The sequence below is a fragment of the Pleurodeles waltl genome, chromosome 8 (genome assembly GCF_031143425.1).
Source record: "Pleurodeles waltl isolate 20211129_DDA chromosome 8, aPleWal1.hap1.20221129, whole genome shotgun sequence".
In the NCBI taxonomy this organism is placed as follows: domain Eukaryota; kingdom Metazoa; phylum Chordata; class Amphibia; order Caudata; family Salamandridae; genus Pleurodeles; species Pleurodeles waltl.
This window is the reverse complement of record NC_090447.1, coordinates 123,310,547-123,332,557: the sequence shown is the minus strand read 5'-3', so window position 1 is coordinate 123,332,557 and position 22,011 is coordinate 123,310,547. Positions and strand designations below refer to the sequence as shown.

The window sequence follows — 22,011 nt, the reverse complement described above, 5'->3', positions numbered from 1 at the left end:
TATCTTGGATTTAATGAAGACCATACTTGCACCACACAGGATAAATTGGTCGCCTGTAAACAGAAAAAGGACGAGGGTGTTTCAGACTTTTATACAAGGTTTGAGGGTGTCTTTTCTGATTACAGCGGCCAAGACATGACTACTGAAGGGGGGATAAGACTCTTTGTTGACAAATTTGTGGACAATTTATTGCCAGACATAAAGGGAAAATTGAAATTGTGTGAAAGCACGTGGCCGGTCTCTACTGCCACTGGAATACTGACAATGGCCCAATATTATGAGAACAGGGAGATAGAAGAACGAGAAAAAAACGAAGGAGTTGAAAACGAAGGTTTTATTTCAGCAGGCCTACGCTCAACCTCCTCAACAGCAGCCCAGATCAAGGTCACAAGGACCTCCAAATGACAGAAGTCAGTCCCAACGCCCTCCCCGTTCTTCCCTCTCCTACAATCAGTGCGCCTATTGCAAGCAGGAGGGCCACTGGAAGAATGACTGTCCCAATAAGGACAACTCCACAGGCCGTCCCATGCCCCCACTGCAACAGGACAACAGACCACGCGGTAGGTCTGGTCTTGCAGACAGACCCCGCCAGCAGGCCCCTCAGCGGTCCCACAGTACCCCCACCCAAATTATTTTGATGCTTCATCCCAGCGTCAATATTTTAATGACGACTATGATGCGTGTGAAGGTCAGGAGTCCTCCTTTGACTAGGACAGCCTTCGACAGAAGGGGGTGGGACCAGTTTCTATTCCTGTTAGGCAGAATGGCCCTCACGTTGAGGTACAAATAGACGGTACTTCACATGATTTTTTGGTAGACACTGGGGCCACCAAAAGTTCTGTTAAACGGGAAGAGGTCCAAGGGGTCCCTCTGTCTGGCAATATTAATGTCTCTATGGGTTTTTCGGGTGTTCCGGTGGCTAACCCCGTCTCCCAGCCGCTGCATGTTGCTATAGGTCCTTACAACATTAGCTCCCCTCTCATTCTTACTTCGGCCTGTAGTGAGAATTTATTGGGTTTGGACCTATTAAAGAAATTGTACGCCACCATTTATTGCTCTCCGGATGGAGTGCATGTCACTTTAGGTCCCAATATTTCCCCGTCACAATTTTTGTCACAACCACTTCTACCTGAACTTCAAGATTTGCCAGACATTTTATGGGCCACACTTAAAGACGATGTTGGATGTCTGGACATACCACTGTATGTCATACGCCTGAAAGCCAATGCCAACTTACTTTGTCTTCCCCAATACAAATTATCCCAACACATTGAACAACAACTCAAAAATATTGTGACCCAGTTGATTGATTTGGGTGTCATTGAAGAAACACTTGGTAATGATTGCAACAGTCCTGCCCTTCCTGTTCATAAAAAATTATCTAATAGCACTGCGTCTCCAGGACTCCGATTTGTTATTGATTTACGTGCGGTCAATAAAATTGTAATACCCCAGTTCCCTGTTGTTCCTGACATTACAACATTATTAACAATGATACCTGCCTCCGCTACTTGGTTCTCTGTTATCGATCTTAAGAATGCATTCTTTAGCATTCCTATTCATCCAGATAACAGACACATCTTTGGGTTTTCACTGGGTGGTCGCAGTTTTCGGTTCGGTCACGCTCCACAAGGCTATACTGAATCGCCTAGAATTTTTAGCCAGGCCCTCAAGGGTCAATTGGATACCCTTGTTTTTCCTTGCTCCTCGACGCTTGTTCTATATGTGAATGACCTTTTAATAGCATCCACTTCAGAACAAAATTAGAAAACAGATACTGTAGCCTTATTGAAACATCTTGCACACCATCACCATAAGGTCTCCCTCCACAAATTGCAATATTGTAGACAGAAGGTTATATACCTAGGACACCTCCTGGCTAAGGAGGGACGGACGTTAACGGCTGAGAGAATATAAGCTATACGAGACATACCGCTTCCAAGGACACAGAGAGAGGTTAGGGCCTTTATAGGTATTACCTCCTTCTGTCGTCAGTGGATTCCTAATTATTCTCTTTTGATAAAACCGTTTTTTGCATCTCACCCACAAAGATTGTCCTGAAAAAATTGAATGGAATGACGATTTTCAGTTTGGTTTTGATGAATTGAAAAATACACTCTGCACAGCACCTGTACTGGGTACGCCTGATTATCGTAAAGGTTTTCAGTTATATGTGAGCAAGAGAAATGGATGTTCACTATCAGTGTTAACCCAAGAGCATGGTGGCAAACAACGCCCCTGTGCTTATTTTTCATCCCTACTGGATCCAGTGGCCCGTGCACTCCCGAGCTGTCTACGGGCAGTAGCCGCTGCAGCGGTCGCAGTGCGCCAGTCGGCCGGGATAGTCATGGATTCACCCCTCACCCTGTTGGTCCCACACACTGTTGACGCATTATTGAACAAAACAAAAACACAGCATCTTACTAATGCACGATTAACTACTTATGAACTGACACTTTTAGCAAGTCACATAACATTAAAAAGGTGCAACACGCTCAATCCTGCCACTTTATTGCCCATTACTGAAAAAACAGAAGATTCTTATGATGACATACATGACTGCATTCTCCGGACGGAGGATGAAACAAAAGGGAGAGTGGACTTACAGGACACTCCACTGAAAGACCCTGATGGCATATTATACGTAGATGGCTCATGCATCAAGCTACCCGATGGCACTACCTCTGCAGCCTATGCAGTTACAACAGCTACCACTGTAGTTGAAACAGCTAGAATACCACACAACTCTGCTCAGGCCGCAGAATTAATAGCTCTAACACGAGCCTGTGAGCTAAGTAAAGGACTTGGGGCCAGATGTAGGTAGATTAAAAATTGCTACTTGCAATTTGCGAGTCCGTGCGACTCGCAAATTGCGAGTCGCAATTTGCTATGCAGAAAGGTGTCTCAGACACCTTCTGCAACTCGCAATGGGGTCGCAAAGACCCACCTCAATAATAATAATTAGGTGGGTCGCAGTTTGCGACCCCATTGCGAGTATGGGCACTCACGGGGATGGTGGCCTGCTGGAGACAGCAGACCACCATGTCCGTGACTGCTTTTTAATAAAGCAGTTTTTTTTTTTTCTATCTGCAGCCCGTTTTCCTTAAAGGAAAACGAGCTGCACTTAGAAAAAAAAACGAAACCTTTTGTTTCGGTATTTTTCAGAGCAGGCAGTGGTCCATAGGACCACTGCCTGCTCTGAAAAATTGTTTTTGTGATCATTCACAAAGGGGAAGGGGTCCCACGGGGACCCCTTCCTGTTTGCGAATGGGTTACCATCCACTTCAAGTGGATGGTAACTGCGAGTTCATTTGCGACAATGAACTTGCATAGCGTTGCGAGTCGCAAATAGGAAGGGAACACCCCTTCCTATTTGCGAGTCGGAAATGCATTTTGCGAGTCTGATCCGACTCTCAAAATGCATTTCTGCATCGCGGAGAGGCTTTTTTTGCGCCTCGCAAACGGCGTTTTTCGCCGTTTGCGAGTCGCAAATCCTTTCCTGCATCTGGCCCTTAATGTGAATGTTTACACGGACAGTCAGTATGCATTTGGCGTAGCACACAATTTTGGTTGCTTGTGGGCAGAACGAGGATTCCTCACCTCACATGGGAAACGTATTCAACATGGGACCCTTATAACTAACTTACTTTCTGCCCTGGCATTGCCCAAAACAATGGCTATCATGAAGTGTAGTGCACACAAAAAGGTGACAGATTAAACTGGACGGGGCAACGCCCTAGCCGATCAGACAGCAAAAGATACAGCGTATGCAAAGACAGGACATATGTACGTGGTAGATAGTACAGAGAAGGTTCGTCCCCATGAAATATTTGGGAACACGGTAGAGAGTGTCAGGAAGATACAGGATGAGGCAACGGAACAGGAGAAAAAGGAATGGGAAGAAGGGAAGGCCCAGTTAGATGAAAATACGCTGTGCTGGACAGATCTGTCACCGAGGGAAAGATGGATGATACCCGATGCATTCGTTCTGCCAGTAGTGACTATGGCCCATGGTCCTGCACACGTTAGTGCAAAAAGTATCTGTGATTTGCTTGATCCGGTTTGGTCTAATAAAAATATCAGAAGAGTAGCTGACCAACTGGTTCAATCCTGCATGATTTGTTTACAACATAACATAGGGAAGGGTGCCTCAGTCCCCGCTGGGCATTTTTCCCCACCAACGTATCCCTTTGAAGTACTACAAATGGATTATATTGAGATGGAAAGGTGTAACAACTTGAAATATGTCTTACTTGTGGTATGTATGTTTAGTAAGTGGGTAGAAGCCTACCCTACTAAAGATAATACTGCCCTTACCACCGCAAAGGTACTTCTGAAGGAGTTCTTCCCACGGTTTGGGGTCCCAAGGTGTGTCTGGTCAGATAATGGGAGTCATTTTGTAGGGCAGGTGATGAAAAGGGTGTGTGAAGGGTTGGGCCTCCGCCAGAAGTTTCAGGCAGCTAACCACCCCCAGTCAGCAGGACTAGTTGAAAAATATAATGGCACACTTAAATTGAAGATGTCAAAGATATGCGCAGAACGCGGTATACGGTGGCCGGACGCATTGCCCCTGGCTTTAATGTCTGTCAGGATGACGCCTCACTCTAAATCAGGGTTGTCACCCCATGAGATAGTGATGGAAAGGCCAGCAAATGTCTGGGGGGTCCCTTGACCTCGCAAGTATTCAGAACTAGAACATCCTGTTTTGATGGACTATTTAAATTAACTCACTAATTCTTTGCGTTCTATTCACCAACAGATGCGTGAAGCACTCCCATCTGTATCCACTGATCCAGGTCACAAGATACTACCTGGCGACTGGGTTCTCACAAAGAATTTCCAGCGGAAAAAAGAGTCTCGAACCTCGATGGAAAGGTCCGTGACAGGTCCTTCTTGCTACTCGAACAGCAGTTAAAGTCGAGGGAGCTAAGAATTGGATACATGCATCCCACTGTAAGAAAGTACCCCTGTTCGTACCCTCTGATGAAATAAAAAGTGGTGACCACCCGACGACTAAGGACAGTTTCAGCAACACTACGCGGAGTGATAAAGAACAGAACAACAGTGTGCTGCAGGAGGTTCCTTCAGATTTTGGTCGCACTGAACAATTGTTTCCTGACCATACCACAGTCCACAAGATACGATTTTCTCCCACGAAAATAAGAAAGTAAACAATTAACTGATTGCTTGTCCCCTGTACTAATTCTGACGATAGCTGCAGGGCCGTGATTTTGTCTGTCGGGGCGGACCAGAGTGTGTCAATAGGACTGCTGGAATCACCCCACAGTAAAGCAACCACCAGTCACGGGTAGCACCTAGGTTGGACTGAACTGCTAGTGGGACAAGCAATAAAGAGAAATGTGTGTTATACAAGAAGACAAGAGGAAAAAGAAGAAAATAAGTAATTTAAAAAGACTATTAGGCCCACGTATCGCTTGTCTCACCATAACAATACTATTTTTGGTACTTCTGTCCTGCATTGGATGGGTAATAAAATGATTCTGATTCAGAGGTCTCACCAACTACGCCACCGCCTTCAGAACACAGCCATGTTTCCTTACCACCCCATGAGGAAGGACGACGTAAGGAATATGAAAACAATACCTTCATATCTATGTTACATCAACTTCAGCTGGCTGTAAATAGAACAAATTGTTGGATATGTGGCTTGCTACCGAGTTCTGTGCAAAGAAGGTTGCCATATATTTCGTTCCCTTTTTCTTTTGATGGCTCCTGCAGCGCCTGGTATGAACTATCAGCCATTTGGGCTACCTCAATGAATGCTACTAATTCTGGACTATTGGTCACTCACCTATACCGGTTATGCTGGCCCACTGGAACAAGAGTTTATGGAACAAAGGAAGAAAAGTCAGAATATGCTGACCGACGAAATAGGTCTACTGACATATATTTTTTATCCTTTAATACCACACCCCGGATGGGCCGAAGATTTTTTGTAACACAGGTCAAGGCTCCACTTTGTTTTCAGAAAAGTGGTAATAGAAGTGTAGGTGCCAGTAACTGTAATGCTACAGTAATATTGAATGGAACTGATTGGCCTACCATGATACCATCACGAAACTTGTATTTTGTTTGTGGTAATAATGCCCACACCTCCTTGGTACCCACCTGGACCGGTACGTGTTACATTGCTTGGTTACTACCACCAACTTACACAGCTGGCCCTTAACACCACATGACTCGGAGGGGGGTAATATCTGCAGAAGATACCTCAGCACAAGAAGCATTGGACTACTTTAAAGGAGTCCTTCCATTTTGGGGCCCTATGATGAACAGTAGGGATATCAGACATCTCACACGAGTCGTGGAAGCAACAATAAATGAAGCAGCAGGAGCTCTGAGTAACATCACTGCAGAGCTCGCTGCTGACCGCCTTGTTACTCTTCAAAACAGAATGGTTCTTGACATCATCTTGGCAGACCGTGGTGGAGTGTGTACTTTGATCGGATCGAGCTGCTGCATTTATATACCAGACAATGCCCCTTCAGTGTATAAAGCTATTCAAAGGTTGCATACGATAGCTTCCACAATACACCAAGACGAAGGAACATGGTCCTTGACCAACTGGTTTTGGGGCTTGATTTCCCAATGGGGCTGGAAGATACTAATATTCCTTTTTGTGCTCACTGCTGTATTCCTCACCTGTTGTCTTTGTGTACAGTGCCTACTTGCTTTGTGCGGTTGCTGTATGGCATCCCTTGCCCCCTGGCCTGTTCGCCCTCCTCAACACACGGCTATGCTGTCCCTTGAACAGGAGATAAAAGACCTTATGTCCATTAACATAGACACTGAATGACGTTCAAGCTTGCCTCACAATGGCAAAATGAGGGATTGAGAAAATGTACATAAACTTAATCATACACCATAGCTGCTAGGCATCTGTTTATCTTTATTATGTTGCCATGTACTCGGCAAACCTTCTGAACTTTGATGTTTGACCTTGTGCTCGCAGCCTTGGGCTGCAATCTGCTTATCGCTGCCATTTACTTTTTTCCAATCACAGTTCCGAGAATTGTCGTGCTTAATCAGTAACTGCCAGAACAGGTTCGTACAGGTCGTTGCCACCTCCTGCCAGCTGCATCTGTACCTTCTCCCACCACACATGTATCCCTGAAATATTCTGAAGACCGCAGAGGACCTTGAATACGCCAGGGGTGGAGTTGTCCTCTGACTAAGTAGTTTTGTGTGTATATAAGGTTGGGTGCCCTGGAGTGAAGGGGCAGCCTCCGTAGGATAGTCACTTGACTGTCCTGGGACTCTGTATTAGCTCAAGCTATAATCCATGTAATCTTTATTCCTCCAGTTGGTGACTCCGTCTGTCTTTGTGTACTCTCTGCTAAACAGACCCTGAGGACAAGGGGGTCCCTCCACCGCTGGGAAGGAGACCCCTGGTAGGGGTCTAATTTTTCCTGGTTCCTCAGGCCTATAAAGTGACAATTCCCTGAAAGGGCAGCCCTCCGCCTTGCCATCAGAATCACAGTCACCCCAGTTATGGTCTAGTGGACTAGTTGGAAATATGGAACCAGAGGACATGTTTTAATCCTGGCCTCTCATTTGGTCAAACTGTGCTCTTGGGTAATCATTTTTTTTAACATATTGCCAGGGCCATTGAATTGATTACGCAGCCTTGGTGTTTTCCGCATACTTATAGATTTGCCACCTAAACTATCATCTGCTGGATAATCTGCAGATTTTAACAAAAAAAATGTTTCTAGCTCAAATGGTTCAAAAGTTACTAAAATGCAGCATCATGTGTTGCCACGCAGTCGAAGACCTTTTGCAAAGCTTGACTGGTCACCTTTCTGTTGCTTATTGCTATATTTTGATGTTAAACTGATGAGATGTAACCAATGCCCAGATAGTGTTACCTAGCACAAAAATGGCAATATAGTGAAGTAATACTATCATAAAATGTGCCGAATAATTTGCCTTTTCTTGCCTCATAATTTACTCAACCCTGTTGCTTAAATTGGCTATCCCCTGCTGCATGCTTTCAGTGACCCTGCTTATTGCTCTGCTCCTCCACTTTTAGCAAAATTGGGGAGTATTTTGATTCAATGTAAAAACTGCAAATCAGCTTGATTGTTCTGAATGTTAAAGGGGGGGGAGAGAGGTGCCCAGTCACTTGGTACAATCCCGAAACGCAGTACGGTGGTAAATATGTATCCTCTGCGCCAAGTAGCAGTGTACTGCAGTCCTGGGTCTACTAATTTAACATATTGTTTGATCCTGGGCAAATAATCCTCTTCCTGTGCCTCACCCACTGATCTGACAATATGGTAGTATTTTGAAACAGGCTTAATGTGAGAAATAGACACCCAGAGCGTACTCCCTGGCTCTGTCTCAGCTCAAAGTCCCGGGGGAACCTCTAGCCCATAACCCGTCGCACCTTTGTGTAGCTTCTGCCCGCCACCCTCCCTCTAAACAGAATGTGGTGTTACGGCTAGAGCTGCTGACTTTGAAACTGGGGAACCAGGTTCCAGGCTTGGCGTTAGCTCAACATCTTGTGATTCTGGGCAAATCATTTAGGGACTGATTACAACCTGGGCAGAGGGGATTACTCTATCACAAACGTGACGGATATCCCGCCCCCGTACTACAAGTTCCTTTATATCCTATGAAACTTGTAATATGGTGACGGGCTATCTGTCACATTTGTGACCGAGTAATCCCCTCTGCCAAGGTCGCAATCAGGCCCTTAATCTCTTGTGCCTAAAAAAAGAATGTGTCCTGGTGTAATGTAACTGGTGCCAATATAAAGTGCTCCAATATCTTTGGGTCAAGATTTGTGCTATATAAAAAATGCAAAAAATGGGTTTCATTCACTCCTTCAAGTCTGTTTGCATCTAGGGTTGCCACTGGTTGGTGTCCACCTGCAACTCAGGTATTTTTTAATGTCTCGGCCAGTACGAACACAATCAAACTCACGCCAAGTTGGTATTTTCTTTATCCCTTATCTGTACATATTTCAAACAGCAAATATAAACAGAAAACGTGTTTAAATGTGTTCTAGGGGTGCATTAACGGTCAAGGACTAATAATTAAAGTAAACAAGGCAGAAAAGTCGTGTTACAATCAAATACATACTATTTTCTTTAAAGTCCTATTTAGGATTCTGGCCTTTGCAGACTCTTAAAACAGCAACAGATGGCTGGTACTTTTCTCGTGAAATGTGGCGCCCTATTTGCATCTCAATAGTGGAAGGTGATCCTGAACCTGCATGGTGCAGGACCCCTCCTGTGCTGCAACGCCCCCTCCCAGACACTGACAAGCATCTCTTCCACAGCTTATCAAGGGCTGAAAAAGGGAGAGGTGAATTTCATCTTTAAATGCCCATTCACCTATTCCTGGCTGTACTACACATGTCTGAGAGGCCTCCACTGAGCCTCAAGGTTTTGCAGCACAGGTGCGAGGCCCAGACCAGGGACACTGGTGTGAAGCCCCATGTTGGGCTGAGTGCGGGGCCCTTGGAGGTGCCCATTCCCAGCACCGACCCAGGGTGCATTGCGAATTCTGCAAGAAACTTTCAACTTAATTCGAGCTTTAGTCGCAAAACAGGGCCTGCAGGATTGAAATTCCGCACATTCGCGAACCCAGTCTGGCAGCAGCGAGGAAGACTGCCCTCAGGAGAGCTAGGGTGGCCCTGGGAAGGGCCAGCAAGAATGACATTCACCCCACACCAAGCGTTCCTAGTCAGGAGAATTTGCACCAAGGTGAAAAACAAAATCAGAGCGTTTATATGAGGGGCTAACCCTCGTTAGCCCCCAGTGTAATTCTCTGATGCCTACCTATTCCCACATCAGAGGTCAGTAGCGTGACTTGAGCTTCCTGTACATACTATAGCCGTGACTATAAGTGGACAGGATAATTCCATCCCCCGAGGAAACCCCTGCTTGTGCAGGATTGGAATTATACATCATGAGGCGCTCACCCCATCCACCGTTACCAAGTGTAATAAACTCAGTCTCCCCTGGATTTTCCGCAAATACATTTCAGCAGCTCAAACCGTACAAGCTATACCTGGGGATGGGGGAAGGCCCAGTAAATACCTAGACATGCAGAGTTAGGGATGGAAAGTACCAAAATGTGTATGTAAAGTCCCATCTTGAAGGAGACTCCTCAGTATTTATCACACCTGATGAATTCCGAACCCTGGGGAGATCCAATGTTACTAGATGGAATAGATCCCATCCCCTTCTGGCAATGGTTTAAGAAACTTAGGTTATTCTCTTCCTCGCATGTGCTGTAAATTCTATGATGTACCTATTGTATACACTAGGGCTGGGTAAACTTATCTTAGTCTATTTTCCACAGATGCTGCAAATATTATGATACGATTTATTTTATTGAACATGTCAGCACTTTCCTGTTGACCCCTACTTGTAAGATAATCGGATGGTCTCATAGGACACAGTTAGCACTAGTTAAAATTTGGGTTTTTTTTCTTCTTTTTTCAGACGAGCGTTCGGATTTTAAATGAACGAACCACTCTGAACTTTTTTTTTAATAGAAAGTTAAGGAAATAATATAAGGAAAAAAAACTTTGACTTAATAAAACAGACAGCAAAAGAAAAGTCTATAGTGCCATTTAAGATATGCTGTTGTTTCCAGAATTGCAACTGCTTGCTGGAGAAAAGTTCGTTTTGGCTTATTCTGTTTGAGAAATTATTCACAGACCACAGCTCAATTTCTTAGCAGTACTCTCATCACTTAAGATATTTCACTGCAAACGCCCAAGGCTACCGGGTGTATCATCAGCACACAGCTGCATGGGATACCAACTTTCAGAAGATTCTTGCACATCTGCACCTACACATGAACTAGAAATAGACATAGGTCAATGCCTTGTGAACATTAAATGCCAGGATGTCCAAAGCCAATTCACCCTTTACCAACCAAAAGTTTGGGTGCTCCACAATACATCATGTTCAATCGTATCAAACACACCAAGCGACTCAGTCGAATAAGACAGCAGCCAACGACATCCAACTTCACACCACACACAATAACACAGACTTGTAGGGACCAATAGTATGCTATTAACCGTGCAAATAATAAATTGCAGTTAAAAAAATACAAAATTTTACAATACTGTCCAATGGCTTACAAAAACCACTTGCAATTTGTAGCATGCACTTTAAATTCTACACCAGGGGTTAAGATACAAAGCAATTTCAACAGCAAAGTTTGAAAAGTAATGCTCCTTGTACATTTCCTAGCCAACACACCAAGAAAGGCTGGTCTCCAGTCTGCTTAAGAAAATGAAACACTCTTTTAATGCAAGGGACAATAATTTACTTTCTACTTTCTTTAAAAACGGAATCTCCTGAAAATATGGCTTTTGACTGTCAACCAACAATAAATCAAACTTATTTGAAACATCCTTTTTTTTAGATATAGATTCCGAATTATCTTTAATTCATTAAACATAAAGTAATCCATCAAGCTATGTTCCAAGGGACTGTGCAATTAAATGTTTAAAAAAAGAAAAAAACGAACCACATCTCTTTCAGGAAACTGCTAACAACTCAGTTTGTTGTGGGCTCTAAACATAACTTTGGACACGAACCCCATTCCTGAAATTCATGGACGGTTCCAAATTAACACTCACGTTCTGGTCCCATTCTTCAACATATTGCAGTTGAAATAGTATAGGACACCTTAAATAATTCTCTAAAGGCTCGGTTTTACTATTAGCAAAAAACACTCATTTAAATGCAAATTATTGCATATCTGAAAATAGTCCTGAAGCAACTCCCTGATCTTTGGTACCTCTCTTATAGATGTATAAATTCTAACATTGTGTAAAAAAACTCATCCTCTTCAAAAGCAACCCCAGCCAGGGAATATCCTAACTCCATAATCAATTTACTTTCAAAAGAAAAAACTTTCCATTTGCGAAGTGTTTAATTGAGGTTAATCCCTACTTATGTTGTAACAGCAAAGTTAAGAGTGCTTCAAAAAATTCCTCAGCTCATGCATTATTGTGAAATAAGGTGCAATGAAGGTCATCTCCGATTGGACACTTCAGTCCTTGTTTTGAAAGGAACACTATCAAAGGAAAAGTAAGTTTCAAGTTTTGGAATAAATTGTTAAGACCGCAGACAGTAAAGTGGAATTCTTTAACATACTCAAAGCCCTTACCCTGAGCAACTGAGGCAAAAGACATCCTTCGCACAACGACTTCTCCTGGGGAGCTGGCCTTCTGCTGACGTCAAACACTTCCTCCGGCCAGGCTCCCACCTCCCCTGTGTTTATTCCAGACACCAAGTCTTTCGGCAGGAATGGGGGAGCACACAAAACAGACTAAGAATGGGAAGGCTGTCCATCCAGTCTTCAGGTCTGCTGCTGGTTGCAAACTTACACCTTGCCATTTACATACACAAAATATGTCCTCAATATCAGGACTTCTCCGTCTCGGTGTTTTATCAAACATCTGCAGCACTGCTGCATGGTAAGATTCAAGATATACATACTGCAGCGCACACAACAATTAACGATGACTCTCACACCAGGTAATCTTACAGCGCACGGTCACTTGCATGTAATGCCAGTTCTGTCCCCTTTATTGGCTCTATTCTTGGCCATCAAGTCAGGCGTTGAAGCATGGCCATAAAGCACTGCCTGGAAGTCTTTACAACCTGGGTCAAAGACTAGAGCAGCACCTCAGGTGCCGGTGGGTGGGGGGAGGCGAGGATTTGACCCTGGTTAATGACAGGCTAGTGTGCCAAACAGTATTTGAATCGACCCTCCAAGCTAGGATTGTCTCAGCATGGCTCTAGGAGGGCCTGATCCAAGCAGATTGGCAGGATGTCCGCATACGATAAATGTATTTACAAAGAATCCAAGTGTAACCTGTATTCATAATTGCCCATCATGGAATTCTGACAAAGACATATTATAAACTCCTGCACTGAAATTTTAGTTTCAATTTCCCTGACCTTTTTAGGGTCGAGCATGCGTATCGCTAGCGAGACGCTTCCAGAATTAAAAAGGGCTCGGAGCCCCGTCCATGTCACGTCAGTGTCTTTCATTGGTTCGTGGGCTTGCCTGTTAGAATCTGCTTGATTTCATTAGTGGACGCCACGCATACATCATGCCTTTTCCGGGGGTTAGCCCTCCTTGAGCGCATCGACCAAGTACAGAAAACATACGAGGCTCGCTGTTTTCCGCCTGGTTCGTGGACTACTTTTTCTCTATTTTCACAGCACGATTTCGCTTGGCAGAAGTCGAGCGCTTTGAATAATATCGACTCTGTTACACAGTTAATTGCACTTTTTCCTGTTACATACATGGTTTATGTGGCAATAAAAGTCCGGTTAGGAGTTTACAAAGCTATTAGCTCTAACACGAGCAAACGCAAGACCCGTTGCATTGCAAATGCTTGTTTAATTTGGCTGCTACCCAGGGGAATGAGTGCTTCGGGGTTCGAACATTGGCAACAATATGGAGATACTGGACCTCAGGCATATTCATTTTTAACACTGCATGCAGGAAGCCGGATGGCCTAAAGAGTTGAATGGCCGCTGCTGTAACATGAAGTAATCAGCAGATGACAGTTAAATATCAGGGACTCATTCACAGCCATCCATCCTTCCAAAGGTCAGTAATTGTAGTGTACCACTGTTGATGCGCGTTTCGGTGCCAAGTAGCTCCACGGCCACACACCTTCTGGTCCAGTGCTGTTTACGGTATGGTTGGGAGACATCTCGAGACAGAAGCATATGAAGGTAGAACACGGTATAAAAGGAGTTGCCTCCCCCTGTTTTCAATTTGAGGATTTTTAAACTTCTGTTGATTGTGTCCTGAAGAAGGTGCGTGGCCGTGGAGCTACTTGGCACTGAAACGTGCGTCGACACTGTATCACCCGACTATTGGACACTGCAACAGTGATTATTAGTGTAGGCCCCTGTCCATTTTCTGGGCGTTGCCCAGTAGCCGAGTGGCCTTAGAATTTTTATCATCAGTTTGTGTGTAACAGTTTAATGAATTCTTATTATGGAATTTGAGTAATTTTTGTATGTATTGTATTTGAAATGTTGTATAAAAATTACCTATGTGATTAATATTGGTCGTAACATGTTATACAACCACAATATCATGTGAGTGGGGGTATTTTGTTCTTACGTTAGAACTGTTAATACTTATTAGGATTGATGGCTTACCAATTAAGCTTCTATTTATTTTTAGTCTGTTGAGTGATTTAGTTTCATGAGGTATGATGACGTGGATATGTGGTATGATGAGATGGGACAGTGTGAATGTGGTTATTTACGCGCTAGGGAGTTGGTTACAATATGCTATGATGTCATATACGCAATTTTTTTAATAAACAATATTTGTTCAATAACATTTTAGGGAGGTAGGGGTTTGATTTTGTTGTTCTGTGATTTTTCCTGATCCACTCTTACATCCTTCTATTCAGAGAACCCTTTTTTTTTTTTCTTTCGTGTTGTCTGGAAGAAGCACAGACATTTCAGGATCCCAGCATCTGAGGCATCAAACCCTGAATCTTTAATGGTAGGTTTCCATCTCTAAAAGGAGGCTGTGTGCTGTTTGCTGAAGCCCTCACTGGAACCAAAGCAGGAGCCTACAGGTGGCTGTCGAGCAGAGCATATTCGGAAAGGATGAGAGAGAAAGACAGAATTTCTTTGCTTCCACTGCTTTCCAGCTGTTAGCACTGGACCGTCCAAGCTGCCACTGCCTAGCAGAGCCGATTCCTTCCCCTTTGTGAGCAGACCGGGCAGTGGAGGGTGGGTTAAACACCATAGAAAGCAACTGCTCAACTCAAAAGAGCCAGGCAAAGGATGTGTGTTGTGCTTAAAAGAGCATTATGAAGTTTAGGAAGTTAGTATACCAGCAGCCTTGTGGAAGAAAACAAAGTGTGCTTTTTAGAGCATTATAGAAAACTGCAAAAGTGTGATCACTGGGACATTATGGAATTAGCAAAGGGTGCATACTATCTGTAGTGAGAAAGTCTGCTAAGGGAACTGACAACAAAACAATACAAAAATTAAAGAATTAAAAAAATAACAGTGTGCTAACTGGGCATTGCCAAAAACTGTAGTGCAGTAGCTGGAGAATTATATAAAATACAGGGTGCCCTAACTAGACATAGTGGAAGCTAACTGATAAAGGGAGTAACTATAGGAGTTAAGGATTATTTCCATTTGCGCATTGTCTGAACTATCCCAACCACACATAACGGCCTAAATGACAAAAATGTTTGTAGTGGTAAATGTCTTTGTGACATTTTATTTACAGCCCCACATACCAGTGTTACTGACTTAATGTACTGCAGAATGCCCTTTTCAGGGTCGAGCCTGTGTAGCATGCGCTTGCGCCGCATGCGTATCGCTTGCGAGGCGCTTTAGTAGTTAGAAAAGGGCTCGGAGCCCCGTCCATGCCATGTCAGTGTCTTTCATTGGTTCGTGAGCTTGCCTTTTAAAATCTGCTTGCTTTCATTAGTGAAAGACATGCATACGTCATGCCTTTTCCAGTGGTTAGCCCTCCTAGAGCACAGCGACCAAATACTGAAAACATTTGAGGCTTGCTGTTTTCCGTCCGGTTTGTTGACTACTTTTCCTCTTTTTTCGCAGCACAATCTCGCTTGTTTAGCAGTGCCATCTTGCTCATTTTTTTCCATTTAATGAGGCAAGAAACGTCTGGTTGGGAGTTTACAACTGCTAATAGCTCTAACTCTGAGAAATGCAAGACCCGTTGCATTGCAAATGCTTGTTTTTACTAGTGTCCCAAACAAGTATAGGCAGGGCCACTGGAATTATGCAGCATTGGAGCACCAAATTGTGTGTCAGGGTTCACTAAATTATGTGGCAAGAAAAGCCTCATTATGTGGCATAATGCAGCACTTTTGTATGTTATTATTTCACTCTGTTGTAATTTTTACACATGATAATACTGTCTCGACAAAGATGTCACTTCATCTGTACCAATTTAACAAACAAAAAAAATAAGTAAGCAACTGAAAAATGACCAGTTTATCTTTGTGAAGGACCTTTCACAGTATGCAAACACACGTTGCAACATTTTTGGTAAAGTTGTCCGTTTGAGCTAGAAACAATTTATTTTTGTTAAAATCTGCAGATTATGCAGCAGATGATGGATTATGTAACAAATGCATCAAAACTATAATTATGCGGAACAAAAAAAAAGTCACAGCCGCCGAAGTGCATAATTCCAGTGCCCTGCATATGGGGGAGAGCAGTCAACTACCTTGCAGAGTAGTCTTTACATTATTCTATTTTTGCAGCTCAGTTTTCTTTACAAATGAGAATATGCCATAGTTTTTCAGATCTTCTTTCATAGCCCATATCTTTGGTAAATTGTTTTTGACATTTAATCTAAGTTTGATCGCTATCATTGTGCAATATATATTGCATTAAAAGCACAATGTGCCACTAAATGTCTCCTAAAAATAATATTAATTGCTGTAAATGTTCTTGTCTTATTTATGCACATTATGTTCAGGACCATACTAATTATCTACACATGTTACACATTGCCAAATAAATGCCCCTTTGGGGTGAGGAATGTTAAAAGAATTAAAACAATTGTCATTTATACCACTAGTTGAAAATGTCCCTGTCTTACTATTAGCTTATAAGAGCGTTCCCTTGTACATCTATATGTATCTTTGGAGCTGGAACTGTATCCACTATGAGAAAACATAACTATGCTTATGGCAACTAAACAAGAACTTTTCAAAATGAGGTTATGAGCCACATAATGGGAGGCACATTCCTATTCCCTGATGTTTATCCCTATAGGCCCATGGCCTTAGGATTTCACAATGCCGTGCCTCATGGGATGCTAGCAGAAATCCGATGTTTGCATATTTTGTTAAATTGGAGCATGTGCTCTACTTTTAGAATTGCATTAAGGCGCTGCGAAAAAAGATTCTTCCCTTATACCAAGAGGCGCGGTAAAGGAATGAACACGCATTGGACCTGATTACGAGTATAGGTGGTATTTATTATATGGGATGTATAATGATACCATTGGGTACGTTATTTATTGAGTGCAATAAATACCACTTATTAGGAGTTGTTAGAGAACAACATGCAGGTTTTCGCATTTAATGCACCAAAATCCACATGATAGGGTAAATAATGTATGGTTCCCCCCCATAGAAATTTAACAATGGTTGAGTTATTTAACGGATACGAAAATTATCACATTAATTAAATACCCAATAACTTGTAATTCCAACCCATGCGTAAACAAGGGTTTACACACGGGATGGAATGTAATGAGCAACTCCTAATCAGGCCCCAAATCTGTACTACTGCACATTTCGCAATCACTGCCAACTTCAACTGATGCGGTAAAACTACTTCAGCGCACAGAATAAAATTAGGAAGCCAGTGATCACTATGCAGAGATTCTGCAAAACGTACTAACAGTTTTACCATAAATGGTTGACCATTTATGGTCCAAGAAAAAAAAAAAAGACTAAGTTCAGTGAAAATACCTCACCTGCCAACAGCAGTTATGCATTTATGAACCTTCTTGGGAACACCCCTAGCAGACTGAATGCTTTCCCTACAGATATAAGACCCACCACTTCACATGAAATTGTTTCATCTAGGCTAAAAGACAGTCTATTAAACCTGGTCTCATCACGCCAAACAGTAAGTTGATAGAAAAAATTCCTGATTTCCTCAACACATAATGCTAATGAACATGTCTTTGTCACTGCACATACCAACACCACAGAGTCTTGATCTAAATCCAGACCATTGATTGTTACTAAAAGGCCTCCTCATCCCATTTGAAATGCATTATCCTTGTCTACAGTATTTTCTCTGGATGTGATGAAAGGTACATGACTAAGTGCATTCTATACGCCACAACATGTCTCATCCAGGAAATGAAGAAATATGATCACATCACGCCCCATTCCTGATGTAACTCACTGGCTCGTTCCATCTTCAAAACCAACTGCAACATTTACAAAGTCATCAGGACCAGCACCCCTCCCTATCTTGCAGGCCTGCTCATCCTCTCTGGTGTTTCTCCTCACACTCGCAGCCATAACACCATCAGACTGGAGACTAGGTGGGTAAAAAAAAAAAAAAACACAGTGCAACAGGCCCTGTCCTTTCCTGCACCCAGAATCCAGATAGGCAGCCCAAATGCTGCCCTAGTTTAGGAAAGAGTTGAAGATGTACTTCTTCAAAGAACACTGCCTCACAATGCAGTAACAAACACCATATACATACTAATGCTGACTTATGTATGTGTCCCTTTTCTATTCTGCCACTACACAGCGATGTTATGCGTCTAATGGCCCTTGTAGAAGCGCTATGTAAACCCCCGTAGGGCTTTACAGCATTGTAGCTACAAGCATTTGCAATGCAATGGGTCTTACGTTTGCTCGACTTAAACTAAATTCCTAACTCGACATTTCTTGACACATAAATTGAAAATGGAAAGTAAAACAGTTGACATAAGCAAGTCAATTCAAAGCGCCACGGCCGCCGTGAGCCTAAGTGCAAAAGTTAAAGGCTCCCTGCACGAATGTTTAGAAAGGATCGTGACTGGGATGAAAGGCTAACCAAAACCGGAGGAGGGGCCATCACACCCTGTAACAGAAGGAAGTGTGACAATGTGTGATGGCCAACAAAAATGATCACTTAGTGAAATCGGCTGGGAGGGGACTCAGCACACAAAGGGGGGACTTTTCACAAAGTGCACCAATAAAAGTGAAGCTCTTAAGACAAGCACAACAAAGAATGAATAGCAGTAGTGGGCGTGGTTAAAAGCCCAGAGAGAGATTACAACAGGCCAGAGCGCTTGTGCGCTCGACCCTAAAAACTGCTAAATAAATGAATAACATACAACACAGAGGTCTCGTCCTGGGATTCACGGATATTCTTTTAAAAATAGTAAGAAGAAGTGCATTACGTATTAGCGTTTTACATTCTGAAATCCATTTGATTTATGAGTCAAACATTTCTCAACTTCTGCAAGAAGCGCCATTACCGGAAAACGGCTCATGTCAGGTTTGTGAGTTACTGATTTCCTACTCGACGTGCAGAGTAAGCTTTTATTTTGAAGTCCTGTGTTTACAGGGCAGAGGTCAAATTCCAGAGTCCACAGGAGCGGCGCGTTAGGGTTTTGGCCCAGTAGCGCATGCTCATCTTGGCCACCGGCGCGAGACTGCGGCACGAACACATGCGGAAGTCACTGCGAGGTCTGATGGTGGCGCAAAGCACGCGGAGCCTAAAGAATTCTATATGGTGCCAAAACACCCTGTGGTATCCGCGTGCCACATAGGCCACGCCTCTTAAAATCACAACTGCTTCGGGAGTTTTCCCACCTTTTAAACACCCCAAGTTTTAGCATCTCTTCCCAAATGAACACTTTATTTTTCTTACAGAGTTTAAATGTATTATTTCCTGATGCAACGCCAACGCGACTCAATGGTGATCAACCAAACTTCCAATTCCAATCTCGCGCGTAATACTCGCACAATGAGTTTGTGATCATGCCCCAAATTGTAAGCTTTACACCAAATGTTACTAGTCTGCACTCCAAGGCCACAGTGTCAGAACTATCTGCTTTGTGTGATGCTGACGTCCGTGCATAAATATCTTTTCTTACAAGTGCAAACCCACTTGTGATAGTCACAAAAGTTGGTTCTGCACTTGTATATGCACTCAAAAAGACACGCGAGAAAGTGTAAAAACAGGGCATGGGAATTGATGTTGCAGACCTGAAATATAATGCAAGTTTGTAAACACCCACCGACCTACATATTTGTAGGTATTAAGCTTGCCCGCGGTACTTTATCAGCTCTGCACTTGTTTCGAGGGTGGGGGTAGTGGGACTGTTGCCTGGGAGACGCACAAACATTTCAGTATCCCAGCATAGGAAGCATCAAAGCCTGAATCATCTCTCAATGGCACCTGTGTGCTGTTTGCACTACTGCCTGCCCGAATCAAGAGCAGAAGCCTTCAAGTGGCTGCAGTTGACCACAGCTGATTCGGAGAAGACGAGACAGAAAAGACAAAACTTCTCTGCTTCCACTGCCTTCCAAGCGGCCGGTCCTGCCTGGGCTGATTCCTTCCTGTTTGTGAGCAGCTAAGGCAGTGGAGTGCACGGCGGGATAAACACCACAGAAAGCCATTGCTCGAGCCAGGGCCGTGTGCCGTGCTGAAAAGAACACCACGGCGTTTAAGAAGGTATACGAGCAGCTTTATGGAATAAAACTAAGTATGCTGGACGCAGCATTATAGAAAACTGCTGAAGTCTGATCACTGGGACATTATGAATTTAGGTACAAATGCATACTGGTGGCAAAATTGTGGAAAAATGCAAATGGAACCGAGAACAAAATGATGCAGGCATTATTACTCTGCGCTTCAAGGTGTTAGTTTCACAAAAAGTGTGCGACTGCTCAGCACAAGACAAATACCAAATGAGACTCTGCCTAAAGGAGTGATGCTAACATAAAATGTATGCGACGGCACTCTTTAAAAAACTACACCAAAGACGGAGTGAGACACAGCTCCCAAACTCACACACTGAGGGTTGCGACAAGTTGCGAGCAACATACTCCGAATCTGCACTCGTGTGAGTGATTCTCACTGAGTGAGCCAAAGTTTGCAGTTTCACTCCCATCTATCCCTTGAGACTGCTAAAAGGAGTGAGACTTTCACACTGCGGGTGACTGCTCCAATGCGTAAGGCCCAGTGAGTGAGCTCAACATCCAATCAGTGAAACATTGCTCCGGGGAACGAAAACGACAGCTGATAGCGCTCCAGGGAGGGAGACCAACATAGTGTTTATCACTGCAAAGTTATGAGAGAGCAATCTAAAGGAGTCAGTGCCCAGAGTATAAGGCTACCATTCAACGCATAAATACATAGTCGCCCAAGGATAGAGACTCACGCTTGAGTGGGACACTGCTCAAGGTGTGAGACTCATTTAACGAGTGACCCAGCGCTCATGCTGTGAGAATCACAGCCAATGAACAGGGCAGAGGCTGAAGTTTTGACACTTGCACTGAACGAGAAGAGAGTATTGTAAGGGTGGGTGTACGGATGCCCTGCACTTCTCTGCCCCCCAGGGATTCCCACGTGCACCCACCTGCATACACCATGGCGGTAACGACCAGTGCCATCCAGTGCGCCCGGTGCTGGGGCCGGGCGGCGGGCAGCAGGTACACGGTGCACTGCAGGGTGAAGGCGCAGGCCAGCTCCACGCCCGCCCCGTGCCACAGGCCCGTCTGGAGGCTGGTGGGGCAGCCGACCCCCGCCCGCGCATGCAGCGCCGACACCGGCAGCCCTCGCAGTACCACTGCCCAGAGCCGTGCCCCCGCGGCCGCCAGCAGCTGGCAGCCCAGCGCTCGCCCGGTGGCCCGCACCGAGGCCCGGCCAACCACCAGCTGCTGCAGCGCGCCCGTGGGGTTCAGCAGGGCCCCGGCGCAGGTCCAGGTGTGCGCCAGGGTCATGAGGTAGGTGAGGCTGAGCGAGAGGGCGGCGGGGACCCGGCCGACCACCCCCAGCAGCCAGAGCTCCTGGGTGCAGGCGCAGAGCTGGAAGCAGCACACCAGCTCCAGGGCCGGCCCGCCCGGGCGCAGCCCGCGCCGCGCCAGGGCGCACAGCCCCAGGGTCCCGGGCAGCAGCAGCAGCGGGACCAGCGCCTCCTCCATGGCCCGTGTCTGCCGGCGAGTGCCGGCCACGGCCTGTGTGTGAATGCTAGCCCTCCTCCCCCTGAGCCCGGGGCCGGCCATGGGGGTGTGCCATGGGATTAGCTGCGCTCATTCCCGGAAGCGCACTCCTCGGAGAACTCTAGGGGGAAATGCAAACACCAAGACACGTGGAAGGAAGGGCACTGGAGAACAGAGGGCCTCCAGGCATCCCTTGTCTGCCAGGGAGGCGGGAAGCCGAAGACAACAGCCTGACAGGCAGAACCTCCCAGGGCCAACCCACGGGGCTTAAAAGAACACCTCTCTGCAGAGAG

The 22,011-nt window shown here is 44.6% G+C and overlaps 1 protein-coding gene across 1 annotated transcript in view; it reads right to left on the bottom strand.

Moving 5' to 3' along the window:
• AQP11 (aquaporin 11) overlaps positions 1 to 21,798 on the bottom strand; it is a 162,635-nt gene extending 140,837 nt beyond the window's left edge. Inside the window, exon 1 of the mRNA XM_069203915.1 lies at positions 21,136 to 21,798. Within this exon, the coding sequence (XP_069060016.1) occupies positions 21,136 to 21,781 (646 nt within the window). The 5' untranslated portion in view covers positions 21,782 to 21,798. The remainder of the gene's footprint in view (positions 1 to 21,135) is intronic.
• Positions 21,799 to 22,011: the final 213 nt, after the last annotated feature.